Genomic DNA, 14,770 nt, shown 5'->3' with positions numbered 1-14,770 from the left:
TCACTCAAGCAATAATTAATAGAAATTATCACTACTCTTAATTAGTAATAATTAGTAGGACTGGGATTTCAAGCCAGGTAACTGGGTCCAGAGCCATTCTGCTGCCTTTGGTGGAGAATTTCTACTTCCTTCACCTTTGTAGCCTTAGGAAAAAAGCACATCTGGCATGAACATGTGCTTAAGTGAATTAAAAAAAAAAAGCAGAATACAAGTCTGTACACTGAATTGTCTATTGTGTGCAACTCACCTGGACATGAAGGTACAATATTATTCAAGATCTCTACCCTCAAGAAACCTATAGGCAGGGTATTTGGGAGACAAGTGAACAGGTGCTTACAATCCAGGGTGTGATACATGCTATTTCTGTGGACAGGCCTCAGAGAAAACATAAAGAGGGCACCTAAGCTAGACCAGAGAGAAGGAATCAAGAAAGATGTTAGGTAAGTCTGAGTTTCTGCTTTTCCCTTCGAAACCAAATTAAGTAGGGTTTTACTAGACTGGCATTCTAGTAGTTGGCATAGCAGAAATTAATGTACTACTGTTTTTTAATTAAAGTACAGCTGACTTATGAATTGTACATTCAGTTAGTAACATTGTACAGGAGGCGGTGATCAAAACCATCCCCAAGAAATGCAAAAAAACACAGCTGTCTGAGGAGGCCTTACAAATAGCTGAGAAAAGAAGAGAAGCAAAAGGCAAAGGAGAAAAGGAAAGATATATCCATCTGAATGCAGAGTTCCAAAGAATAGCAAGGAGAGATAAGAAAGCCTTCCTAAGTGATCAATGAAAAGAAACAGAGGAAAACAACAGAATGGGAAAGACTAGAGATCTCTTCAAGAAAAATTAGAGATACCAAGGGAACATTTCATGCAAAGATAGGCACAATAAAGGACAGAAAAAGTATGGACCTAACAGAAGCAGAAGATATTAAGAAGAGGTGGCAAGAATACACAGAAGTACTATACAAAAAAGATCTTCATGACCCAGATAATCACGATGGTGTTATCATTCACCTAGAGCCAGACATTCTGGAATGTGAAGTCAAGTGGGCCTTGGGAAGCATCACTACGAACAAAGCTAGAAGAGGTGATGGAATTCCAGTTGAGCTATTTCAAATTCTAAACGATGATGCTATGAAAGTGCTGTGCCCAATATGTCAGCAAATTTGGAAAACTCGACGGCAACAGGACTGGAAAAGGCCAGTTTTCATTCCAGTCCCAAAGAAAGGCAAGGCCAAAGAATGTTCAAACTACCACACAATTGTACTCATCTCACACACTAGCAAAATAATGCTCAACATTCTCCAAGCCAGGCTTCAACGGTACATGAACTGTGAACTTCCAGACGTTCAAGCTGGATTTAGAAAGGCAGAGGAACCAGAGATCAAATTGCCAACATTTGTTGGATCACAGAAAAAGCAACGGAGTTCCAGAAAAACATCTACTTTTGCTTTATTGACTACACCAAAGCCTTTGACTGTGTGGATCACAACAAACTGTGGAAAATTCTTCAAGAGATGGGAATACCAGACCACTTGACCTGCCTCCTGACAAACGTGCATGCAGGTCAAGAAGCAACAGTTAGAACTGGACATGGAACAACAGACTGGTTCCAAACCGGGAAAGGAGTACCTCAAGGCTGTATACTGTCACCCTGCTTATTTAACTTATATGCAGAGCACATCATGCGAAATGCTGGGGTGGATGAAGCACAAGCTGGAATTGCCGGGAGAAACATCAATAACCTCAGATATGCAGATGACACCACCCTAGTGGCAGAAAGTGAAGAAGAACTAAAGAGCCTCTTGATCAATGTGAGAGAGGAGAGTGAAAAAGCTGGCTTAAAATTCAACATTCAAAAAACGAAGATCATGGTATCTGGTCCAATCACTTCATGGCAAATAGATGGGAAAACAATGGAAACAGTGACAGACTTTATTTTCTTGGGCTCCTAAATCACTACAGACGGTGAATGCACCCATGAAATTAAAAGACGCTTGCTCCTTGGAAGAAAAGCTGTGACAAACCTAGACAGACTATTAGAAAGCAGAGACATTACTCTGCTGACAAAGGTCTGTATAGTCAAAGCTACGGTTTTTCCAGTGGTCATGTATGGATGTGAGAGTTGGACTATAAAGAGAGCTGAGCACTGAAGAATTGATGCTTTTGAACTGCGGTGTTGGAGAAGACTCTTGAGAGTCCCTTGGACTGCAAGGAGATCAAACCAGTCAATCCTGAAGGAAATCAGTCCTCAATATTCATTGGAAGGACTGATGCTGAAGCTGAAGCTCCAATACTTTGGCCACCTGATGTGGCCGACTCATTGGAAAAGGCCCTGATGCTGGGAAAGATTGAGGGCAGGAGGAGAAGAGGGGGACAGAGGATAAGATGGTTGGATGGCATCATCGACTCAATGCATATGAGCTTGGGCAAACTCTGGGAGACAGTGAAGGACAGGGAAGCCTGGCATTTTGCAGTCCATGGGGTCACAAAGAATCAGACACAACTGAGCGACTGAATTGAATAGACTTACAATATTACATTAGTTTCAGGTATACCGTATAACAGCAATTTGATATTTTTATACATTACAAAAGGATCAGCACAATGTACTTTTTAAAATTAGTTTAGCGTTCCCTGGTGGTCCAATGGTTAAGAATTTGCCTTGCAATGCAGGGGACACCAGTTCCATCTTTGGTCGTGAGGATCCCCCATGTTGCAAAACAACTAGGACCATGTGCCACAACAACTACTGAGCTTGCACGCCTGCAGCCTGTGATTCACAGCAAGAGAAGCCACCGCAATGAGAAGCCTGCGCACTGCAACAAAGAGTAGCCTCAGCTCATCGCAACTAGAGAAACCCCGAGAGCAGCAACAAAGACCCACCACAGTTCAAAAATAAAATAAATATTTTTTAAAAATTAGGCTATGTTTACAATTATCTATTCTATCTCAAATTATCTGTCCAGTTCAAATACATCTCATGTTCTAAAAAACACATTTTAAAGGATGATCTGCTTTCCAAATATGTTCAGTTTATATGATGGTATATCATATTTTTCTCTCCTCATAGACAAATAAGGAAAAAAACTCCATAAAATAGTGACTAGTTACCTAACAAGTATGAGAAGTGCTTGCAATAAAATCACAATCAATTTAGGATTTTAACTCAGAAGAACAAGGGGCTATACTTATCATACGTCAAGCAACTGCTCTGCAACCACTATCTTCCTCAACAACACTTTTCGCCTAAGCAAAAAAGAAAAAACTTTTTGAGGCTTTCCCCATATATGTTTCCTTCCTTTTTTCCCTCTAATTTAATCCTAAAATAAAGATAAATACAATTTAGAAAATGTATTTCGATCAGTTGTTCACTTACCAAACAACAGCTCATTCAAGTGGATACCTTCTGGACTGTCATGGAAAACGCCAAAATAAAAAGCCTTATTAAATTCAATTTAGATTACATCTGTCACTTCTTCCTTGTCCAAAGCAATTACTATAGAAGAAAATAAATTAAGCCTAGCAATATTATTTATGACAAATGTTGGTTGCTATAAAAAATGTTTCACCAGTTTTCTAGGTGGTTATTAATAGATTAAATGATTTCTACACTGTTCTAATCTGAATAAAGCAGATTTCCTCAAACATTATAGGACCAGTAAAGACAAAAAATAATAGAGTAAAATAAAATAAGTAAATATAATAAAATAGTAAAAATAAATACAATAAAATTGAGTAGGAGTGAAGAATGCACCTGTTTGCATTTTGTGGGATTACGAGATGACAGCAAAAACAAAAGCTTAAAAAGGATTAAAATCTAAGGGCAGCAAGTACAAACAACAAAGGAAGAACAGCTTCAAATACACACAATCCCAAAAGAGAACCTAAATTCTTTGACCGAGAGTCTCGGAGAATCAGATTTAAGTACAATGTAGGTTGACCTTATTTTCTTTTTTTTTAAATTGAAGTATAGTTGATTTATAATGCTGTGTTATAGTTTCAGCTATACAACATGATTCAGTTTATATATTTTTATATATATATTTTTCCCTTACAGGCTATTACAAAATACTGAGTTAAGTTCTCTTTGCTACACAGTAGCTCCCTGTTGAGGTTAAATAACCTTAATTTCAACTTATCACCCTATTTGTTTAGCAAAATGAAAAATAACCTGGAGGAAAAAGTTTCCATAAAACCTTATCTTCCCCAAGTAAATTCTCTCACTAAAATAAAAAGATAAACAAATGGAGCTTTATTCTGATAAGTCTTATCTTTAAGTTAGAGATTCTTAAAAATTCATGAATGCTTGGTAGGACAGGAGAGAGTCAATAGCAGTTACAGCAACGAATTATGATGTGTTACTTGCTATAGGAGAAAATTAGAATCACGGAATCAAAAGGAATTTTGAGAGACTTTTATTCCCTTAGCCTTTATTCATGGACTAGAGAAATTTTTGACAATTTATGGAAGTTACAGACTTAAAATAAAAAGGACTTCAAACTATGGCTGTATTTAATACCATAATATTAACTCAGATTTTAATGGCATGTTAAAAATTCAAAACCACAATTCCCGCACCAAGTGTAATTGTTACCATTTAGAGAAAATAATAGGAATAATCACATTCATCAAATTTATTAAACTTGAAGCTATGCTAGTCACCATAATTGACCCACTGTACTTTTGTTCTTTCATTCAAGAATGCTTAGACGATTTACTATTGAATTACTCTTCAACTGGTAAAAACTGAGGCAAAATACTGAAGAACCTGAGAAGTACAAGTGCAAAGTCCACTGTACAAAACTGCTGAACCATGCTCCCTGTTGATGTACTTTTCCAGAAATAATTTAAACTGAGCAAAAGATGAATTTTAAATTCCACATAAATTGCCTCTAACTGTGCCTGTCTCTTTGCTTGAAAACGCTTTTCACACACGGGTACCGGTTCAGTTTCACCTGTCGGTAATGAACACAGAACTCATTGTGGGGAAAAACAAACCAGAATATGAAAAAAGTTATCAGATATACAAAGGAGTGAAACAACTGACTGAAAAGCACTTGAACCACAATACTTTTTCTCCATTCTTAATGAGGCATTTTGAATCTTTTAGTTACTATTTCTTTCACGAGAACCCCAGTTTTCCAAAGCTCCCAAGTTGAGTACTCACCTGGTTCATCTGAATGCTGAATCGGGGCTTTTATTTCTGCTAAACCGGGTTCCCCCTCCTGGGAGACGGAAGCCGCTGCCCCCTCCTCTGTATCCTCTACCTTAGTTACCGTGAAGTGTGGCATTGTTATAGTTAGGAATGTGTGCTCTCCCTGTATTTGTTTCCTTCCAGTCCACTTTCGCTGCCTATCACTTCCTTGCTGTGCCTCTTTTTGACTCTGATCACTGCCCACGGGAGACCCAGGCAGGGAATCGGGAAGTACTTTCGGTTCACGTGACCTACAGCCCTAAGGGAGGAGAACCTGGAAAACACGCCTTCCAAGGTGGAGTTTACCATTCACTTAAAAGGATTAAGCATTCCACCTCTTGCTTATTGTTATTAAACTGTGAGAATCACAAGAATGGTTTAGGCTGCTTTCCCAGAGAAGCTAAGGGCTGGAGAGTGGGAAGAATGCATGAAACTGTCCACTGTGTACTCACCCTCTTGTTGCTTTAAGTTATTTGCACATCAGGATCTCAACCTCTGCCCTCACATCTCACAGGACAAAGACCAGGGAACAGTTCATTAAAGACTGGTACTACATCAATTTAGAAAATCAAACTATTTGTAAGTTTCTGTTGTTGCTTTATTTCAAAGCATATTGAAAACAGTCATGCAAGTCAATGTTTTTTCTTATCTTTCAGATGAGAACATTCATTCAACAAATATTTAACGAATACCTATGTATTTTATATAAGGCATAGTTTGAGATGTTGTAGGGTATACAAGGACACCCAAGAAGAGACATTAACTTCCCTGGAAGTCCAAATTTGTTTAAAAGAGCTAAATATTTTTAATGGGAAGAGTTAAGAATTTTTTGTTTTGTACAGAGAGTTTAAACATTGTGTTTTAAAGAAAAAACAATCCAAGAAAACCCCTGATGGAGAGGTGTATAGTTCTTTCAGCACACACTTAAAATAACATACTTAACTCTTGATATATTTTATCAGATAACTGTGTTCTCAGTTGATGACTTTAACAGAGTTTGAGGCCCTATCTGAGCACTCTGACACAGGAGTTCAGTAACCTGAGCTCTGTGCTAATTTCCATGTTAATGATGTAATAGGAGGATCTCGTTGTTAGTAACACCTGACAAGCAAGACTGTACTAAATTTAGAAGAGAATAATGATGGTTTATAATCCTCATTTATTCCAATATACACCACTTCCAAAAGAGAACAAAGCCGATAGCTGTTAAAGACCTACTTGTGCATTGCACTAGAAATTTTTCATTATGATCTCATTTAATCATCAAAGAAGCAAAAACATTAGGCTAAGAACTTGCCCAGAGTCACACAGCTTGTAAATTGGTGAAGCCCAACTTAAAAATCTCCAATACCCTTGATGGTAGTCAGCGTAGAGGTTTCACAGAAAAGAAACTCATATACACCTACTTAAATTTTATTTCATGGGTTCCTATGTAACATTGGTTTGTAATCTTAGGTTACACATTGGAATCAGCTGGGGAGATGTTAAAACTACTGATGCCTGAGTCCCATCCCAGATATTCTGATATAACTGCTCTGGAGTAGAACCTGGGCAACGGGACTTTGAAAAGTTCCCCCAAAATGGTTCTAACAGGCAGCCAAGGCTGAGAATTACTACAAGAAAAAGAGAAAAAGAAGCCTTTGTAGCTACTGAGAATTTTTTCTCTGAGAGAAACAAAGTAATTCAGGTGTCCTAGTGCCCTTGGTGATTTCTCCATATTAACCACTTAGGTAGCTACTCAACTAATTTACTCAAAGGAACTTAAAACAACTGCCAGATTGTCAAAGATTTCCATATTATATTCTAGGTTTCAAATTTATTAATACTTTAGTGTCACCAGATATTTGCAATGGGATCTTACCTTTTGATATTTATTTTATAAAGAGTTTTGAATTGTGTCTAATTTTTTATGGTCAATGGACAGAAACAATTACTTGTGTTTCTAAATCTATGTGTAGCTTGTACATATAAGCATATATACAAATATTATCCTGTCACCTCTCCCCTCTAAAAAATCCCCCAAACTAAACAAGTAGGAAGGTAACAAATATCTGTCAATCTACAGTTCAGTTCAGTCGCTCAGTCGTGTCCGACTCTTTGCGACCCCATGAATTGCAGCACGCCAGGCCTCTCTGTCCATCACCAACTCCCGGAGTTTACCCAAACCCATGTCCATCGAGTCAGTGATGCCATCCAACCATCTCATCCTCTGTCGTCCCCTTCTCCTCCTGCCCTCAATCCTACCCAGCATTAGGGTCTTTTCCAATGAGTCAACTCTTCGCATCAGGTGGCCAAAGGATTGGAGTTTCAGCTTCAACATCAGTCCTTCCAATGAACGCCCAGGATTGATCTCCTTTAGGATGGACTGGTTGGATCTCCTTGCTGTCCAAGGGACTCTCAAGAGTCTTCTCCAACACCACAGTTCAAAAGCATCAATTCTACGGTGCTCAGCTTTCTTCACTGTCCAACTCTCACATCCATACATGACCACTGGAAAAACCATAGCCTTGACTAGACGGACCTTTGTTGGCAAAGTAATGTCTCTGCTTTTAAATATGCTATCTAGGTTGGCCATAACCTTCCTTCCAAGGAGTAAGCGTCTTTTAATTTCATGGCTGCAATCACCATCAGCAGTGATTTTGGAGCCCAAAAAAATAAAGTCTGACACTGTTTCCACTGTTCCATCTATTTCCCATGAAGTGATGGGACCAGATGCCATGATCTTAGTTTTCTGAATGTTGAGCTTTAAGCCAACTTTTTCACTCTCCTCTTTCACTTTCATCAAGAGGCTCTTTAGTTCTTCTTCACTTTCTGCCATAAGGGTGGTGTCATCCGCATATCTGAGGTTATTGATATTTCTCCCGGCAATCTTGATTCCAGCTTGTGTTTCTTCCAGCCCAGCGTTTCTCATGATGTACTCTGCATATAAGTTGAATAAGCAGGGTGACAATATGCAGCCTTGACATACTCCTTTTCCTATTTGGAACCAGTCTGTTGTTCCATGTCCACTTCTAACTGTTGCTTCCTGACCTGCATATAGGTTTCTCAAGAGACAGGTCAGATGGTCTGGTATTCCCATCTCTTTCAGAATTTTCTACAGTTTATTATAATCCACACAGTCAAAGGCTTTGGCATAGTCAATAAAGCAGAAATAGATGTTTTTCTGGAACTCTCTTGCTTTTTCGATGATCCACCAGATATTGGCAATTTGATCTCTGGTTCCTCTGCTTTTTCTAAAACCAGCTCGAACATCTGGAAGTTCACGGTTCACGTATTGCTGAATCTACAATAGGTGTCAATTTACAATAGGTGTAATTTATTTACCAATTTAATGCTCTGGTACCACAATGGTCAGCAAGTTTAAAATAGTTCTCTTCTAGATTGGACTGTAGATAGTGAAGGAGCATAAAAAATTCAAGGCAAAGTTAAAGTACTACAGAAAAGGGCAGGGGAGTGGCAAAGAAGAGATGTGTAAGTTCTGTATAGGAACAGTGGTTAGATAGAGAAGGTGGGATATAAGAAACAGCTATTTAAAGACCAACAAACTAAAACAATGAGGTATACCATTCCATAGCCAGCATGATGGATAAAACTGGGAAGATGGATAATACCAAATTTGGTGGGGCTGTGGAATGGAAGGAACTTTCATACATTGTAAATGAAGTGCAAACTTGTTCACCACCCTGGAAAAGGGGCTGGTACTTACCCCTATAATCCAACAATTGCACTCCTTAGTATTTACCACCCTGAATTTACTCTGTGAATGAAAATATATTCCCACAGAAGGACTTGTATAAGAATGTTCATAGCAGTTATTAACAATAGCCCGAAACTGGAAACCCAGCCCCAAACAGGAAACCCACAGAAGAATGAGTAAATAAACTCGGATACATTCATACAAGGGATTACTCCTCAGCTATAAAAAGGAATGAACCAGTGATACCTACAACAATATGGATGAATCTCGAGAACATTATGCTAAGTTACAGAAGCCTTAAACAAAAGAATACATAATATATGAAGCAACCAACAGGACAGTGCTGGCAAAAGTAATATGGTGGGAAAAAAACAGGACAGTGGTTGCCTCTGGAGGAATGGAAGTGGAGATTAACTGGAATGGAGCAAAAGAGAACTTCCCAGAGTGTTGGTAAGATTCTACATCTTGACATGGAGTTTAGAGTTCCACAAGTGTATGCATTTGTCAAAATTCAGTCAATCTTCACTAAAAGTTGTGTATTTTACTGTATGAAAAATTTAACTTGAAAGAAAAAAAAGCTGCAAACAGATAATGAATTCTATTTAATAGCATGTATTCTGAGGTATTGGGGGAAAATGAACTAATATCCCCAATTTAGCTTAAAATGAATATAAATAGACAAGTTGTGACAGGAAAAGTATAATAAAATGTTAACGATAGATTCTGGGTGGTATGCATTTCACTCTAAGTCTTTCAGTTTTCTGTATGTTTGAAATTTTTTATAATAAAATGTTGAAAAAATACAATAAACTGACACCATTATGAAAATGAACAGGCAAGTCAAAGACTGGGAGAAAACACTCATAAAACATATGCCTGACAAAGGACTTGTTGTCTGAATATATAAAAATCCCCAAGAAAAGTGAAAGTGTTAGTCACTCAGTCATGACCAACTCTTTGTGACCCCATGGACTGTAGCCCACCAGGCTCCTCTGTACACAGAATTTTCCAGGCAAGAATACTGGAGTGGGTTGCCACGCCCTTCTCTAGGGGATCTTCCTGACCCACTCAACAGTAATAAGACAACTCAACCGAAAATGAGTAAAAGATTCAAACAGACAATTCACAAAAGAAGCTATATACAAGGATAATAATAAGCAAGCTCAGCATCAGTGGCCATCAGGGAAATGCAAATTAAAATCACAATTGAAACTGTTGGCAAGGATGTAGAGCAAATGTTAACGGAAATGTTAACCACTTTGGAAGAAAGTCTGGCGATTTTAAAATAAATTTAAACACACCCCTACTCTATGACCCAGCAATTCCTCTTCTAGGTATTTACCAAAGAGAAATAAAAGCTAAAATCACAAAAAATTTCGAACAAGTATGTACTAGCAGCTTTATTCATAACACCTCAAACAGCAAACAGCCTAGTAGGTATCCATCACAGGACACACCCTATAGTATATTCATACAATAGACTATTACGCAACAATAACCAGGAATGAATTACTGATACATTCAACAACAACATGAATGAATCTCAAAAACATTTTAAATTATACATTACACATTAATTATACACATACTGAAGTATTTAAGTGAGAAGCACACTGATGTCTGCAACTTACCTTTGAAATGCTTCAAAAATAGACAGATCAATGGAAGGGATGAATATACGATAAAACAAACATAGCAAAATGTTAACTGTAGCATCCAGAGGAGATGGTTATGAGTATTTATAATATAATCTTTCAACTTTTGTGTATGTGTGAAATTTCTCATAAAAAAGTGTTGGGAAAAAAATACAATGAACTAAACGAAGTTCGCTGAAATCTAAAAAATTTTGGAACAAATCATTTACGGGTCAAATTTCATTTCACACAAAATTTAGGGAGCTTCATAAATGCTTTTCCTGAACTTTGATTCTAGAGTGTTGAACACTGTTTGAAATGAGAGTCACCATGCAGGCCTGAAATATTTACATTTCTACATTTAAAAAAAATCCAGGAGAGAACAGATTCGTGGTTGCCAGGGAGAAGAGTGGGTGAGGGAGGGATGGATTGGGAGTTTGGAATTAGCAGATGCAAACTACTATATAGAGAATGGATAAACAACAAGGTCCTACTGTGTAGCACAGGGAACTATATTCAATATCCTGTAATGAACCATAATGGAAAAGAAGATGCTACATAGCAGAAATTAATGCAACATTATAAATCAGCTATACATCAATACAGTTTTTAAAAAATCTGTGGTATTTTCAAGCAATAAGATACAAGGCCAAGCTAGGGCAAAAAGGGCATTGTATTCTTTAGGCTAAATATTATACATGTTATAGTTTTAGTTACTTTCACTAAAACACTTTACTTGTGACTATATTAAGTCTTTTTTTTTTTAAAGCATCATGACCATTCTTTAAAAGAATGGGTCTATTTGGGGTAATATTTTGAAAGTACAATTTACCACTCTACACTATTCTATTATTAATTTTTAATCATGGTTAACAATTCATGATAATCAGCATTTTATTTTATTCAACCCATTTATTAAAAAAGAAAAAAGACAAGTTAGCTTCAGTGAAGACACTGAAATAAGTGGAAGTCAACAGGAAAATTACTTTCAACATAAGGATTCTTTCAGTTTGTAATATTTTGTTAAATCCCATCATTAAACACTCAGTTTTAGGGGTTTCCCTGGTGGTCTAGTGGTTACGAATCTGCCTGCCAGTGCAGGGTACATGGGTTCAATCCCTGGTCCAGGATGATCCCACATGCCAGCGGGGCAACTAAGCCTGTGCACCACAACTACCGAGCCAGTGCTCCACAACTACCGAGCCAGTGCACCACAACTACCGAGCCAGTGCTCCAAAGGCCATGCTCCCCAACAAGAGAAGCCACTGAAAGGAGAAGCATGTGCACCGCAATGAAGAGCAGTCACCTCTCACTGCAATGAGAGAAAGCCCACACGGAGCAACAAATATCCAGCACAGCCAAAAACAAATAAATCTTAAAAAAACAAACACTCAACTTTAGAGCAAATCATATATGTATCTCCACTTAGTTTGAAGAAATTGAGAAGTGTACTGTACAAAACCTATGCAAATTATCTAGAACTACACACACTCATTGCAAATTATCTTTGGTAAAGGACTATTTTTCTTTAAATTGCCATTCATTATGAACAAAACAAAAAAAAACCCTGTAAAAACATAAAAATTACTAGAAAATGAAATATACAAAACACAAATTCCAATTTTTATTATTAGATTCAATAGACACAAACTTGCTCTAACAAATTGCTAAACAAGTTATAAAAACTTAATTTCTGAAATTATCTCCTCACAGAGGTAGGGAGGTTTATAAATAGCTCATGGTCCAGCATCATCTGCATACCTCACTCTGAATGGCTCTGTTAGAGAATGTTCTAAACATTTTGTTAGAAGTGAATGGGCAGTTCTCTACTTAAATTTGAAAAGTATACAGAATCTCATTATACACAAATTTCCTACTTAACATACTCAGCAAAACCTTTTTCTCCTTCAAATACTGGGGCAATAAATATTAATTTAAAGTATAAAAATGATCACAAATTCTAAATTTTGTCTTGCTATGTAGACAACTATAAAAAGAATTAAATGAGTCAGTTACTTTGGTGAGGACCAACTATCATGGATAGTAAGGCATTAAAACTTCTAAATCTCAAAATTACATAAAATAGTCTATGAATGGATTTTTATAAAATGATATTTATAATGTATTTTGGGACTGATGACTGAAAGACAATAAATACAAAAAAGACATTATTTTCTGATGGATTCGTAACACTATAGGGTAAGGATAACAAAGAGTTCTCCAAAGCAAAACATCAGAAGAATTTCATGCTTTACTGAGGCTGAAGGACTCATGCATTTATTCAATATACCATATGCCAGGAAAGAGGAATGCAATGGAGAACAAGACACTGTCCCTGCCCTTAAGGAGCTTGCAGACTTATTGTCCTATTAACTACATAATAACAAGCAATATAAAACCAACAGTGTAACTTAGACTCAATCTTGAGAGCACAAGAGTACCACCTTGCCCAGTTTCTTCTGTAGGAACCTTAAGTTGTGAGTCTTCACTAGAGGAAAGAATAACGGTTGATGGCTAGTGCTAGTTTGAGAGCTTTGCCATTCATTTTGGCTACTAATCCAAATACTAAAGAAGGTATTATCAAAAGCCTTTGAGTAACTTAGAGCCCTCAGCTTCTACTGTTATCTTTTTCAGAGTATTGCAATTCCCTATATAAGGTTGCTCATCCCAATGTCAATTGTAACCTACAAATGAGAGGCCCCAAAAAATCAACCTAAGTATGAAAACATGAACTACTCAGTAACTCAGATTTTCATTTCTGAGGTATGATACTTCATTCTTTCATTATGAAATACAATCTACGGGCTTCTAGTCAATGCTACCAATAGTGCATAGAAAATAAAACTGATATTAAACATTATCAAAACTTAGGACATATTTCTAAAATATAAAGAAAGGAAAATGAAAACATAATTTGAAGCAAAATTTCCTTGTTAATTTTTATGTCAGAGAACAAGTATTTTTTTTATAAATTGTTGCTTTCTTTCTCCCCAGAAACAAAACTCCATTTTAAAATAGATCTACTGAGGATGACAGGCACAGACTTATTGTTAAGATTCAGTGGTCCAGTGGGAACCCATGAGTGTTGGAGGTTAATGCATAATGACAGATGATACTTTGAGTGGATTTTTTCCTCTCATACAAACAAGTCTCTAATTAAAGCACTTTATGTTTAAAAATAAATTAAAACAGATCTACCGAGACAAGCATCAAAATATGAATATTAATTAACTTTAGATGGACTGGGCTTCCCTGGTGGCTCAGACAGTAAAGAATCTGCCTGCAATGCAGGAGATCTGGATTTGATCCCCAGGTTGGGAATATCACCTGGAGAAGTGAATGACAACGCATTCCAGTATTCTAGAGAATTCCTAGAGAATTCCATGGACAAGAGGAGCCTGGTGGGCTACAGTCCAAAGAGTTGGACATGACTGAGCGACTAACACTTTCTTCACTTTCTTTTTTTTTAGATGTACTAATGTAACTAAATCAGTAAATGTTCATGTTAATTAAGCACTATTATAATGTCCTGGGGCCTCCCTGTGGCTCAGCTGGTAAAGAATCTGCCTGCAATGCAGGAGATCTAGGTTCGATCCTCGGGTTGGCCTGGAAAATTCCATGGACTGTATAGTCCATGGGGTCGCAAAGAGTTGGACACGACTGAGCAACTTTTACTTTCACTTTCATAATGCCCTAGGTATTTGAGATCATTTGTGTAAAAGAGAGTGAAAAATGCATTTTTAGGCCAGATTTCTTGTTAGGAACATAGAACCTTAGGTTATTCTGGAAACATATCATTTTACTACCTTTTTTTTAAAGCCATTTCCTTTCATGCCCATAATGTGAGGCAAAATAATTGCAAAAATATACACAGAACATAAAACTTTCATTTCCTGATACCTCTTCTACTCTATTACACATTTGCAGCTTAATAAATATTTCAGCAGAGCCAACCACTGTTGTTGTTCAGTTGCTCAGTCATGTGTGACTCTTTGCGACCCCATGGACTGCAAAATGCCAGGCTTCCCTGTCCTTCACTATCTCCCAGAGTTTGCCCAAACTCATGTGCATTGAGTCGATGATGCCATCCAACCATCTTATCCTCCCTCCCTCTTTTCTCCTCCTGCCCTCAATCTTTCCTAGCATCAGGGCCTTTTTCAATGAGACGGCTCTTCACATCAGGTGGCCAAAATATTGAAGCTTCAGCTTCAGCATCAGTCCTTCCAATGAATATTCAGGACTG

At 37.3% G+C, this 14,770-nt stretch overlaps 1 protein-coding gene across 8 annotated transcripts in view; it reads right to left on the bottom strand.

The window, feature by feature from the left end:
- SLC12A6 (solute carrier family 12 member 6) overlaps positions 1–14,770 on the bottom strand; it is a 94,422-nt gene that overhangs the window by 66,595 nt on the left and 13,057 nt on the right. The window contains exon 1 of one of the 8 annotated variants that reach the window (XM_081507012.1): positions 5,170–6,516. The exons of the other annotated variants lie outside the window; for them this stretch is intronic. Coding sequence (XP_081363138.1) covers positions 5,170–5,293 — 124 coding nt within the window. The 5' untranslated portion in view covers positions 5,294–6,516. Of the gene's footprint in view, positions 1–5,169; positions 6,517–14,770 lie in introns of those variants that run through there. 8 annotated transcript variants of the gene reach the window in all.

This window comes from Giraffa tippelskirchi, chromosome 7 (genome assembly GCF_054371585.1).
Source record: "Giraffa tippelskirchi isolate mGirTip1 chromosome 7, T2T-mGirTip1v1.2.pri, whole genome shotgun sequence".
Lineage (NCBI taxonomy): Eukaryota > Metazoa > Chordata > Mammalia > Artiodactyla > Giraffidae > Giraffa > Giraffa tippelskirchi.
Note: the sequence above shows the minus strand (reverse complement) of the source record. Positions and strands in the feature narration are given on the sequence as shown.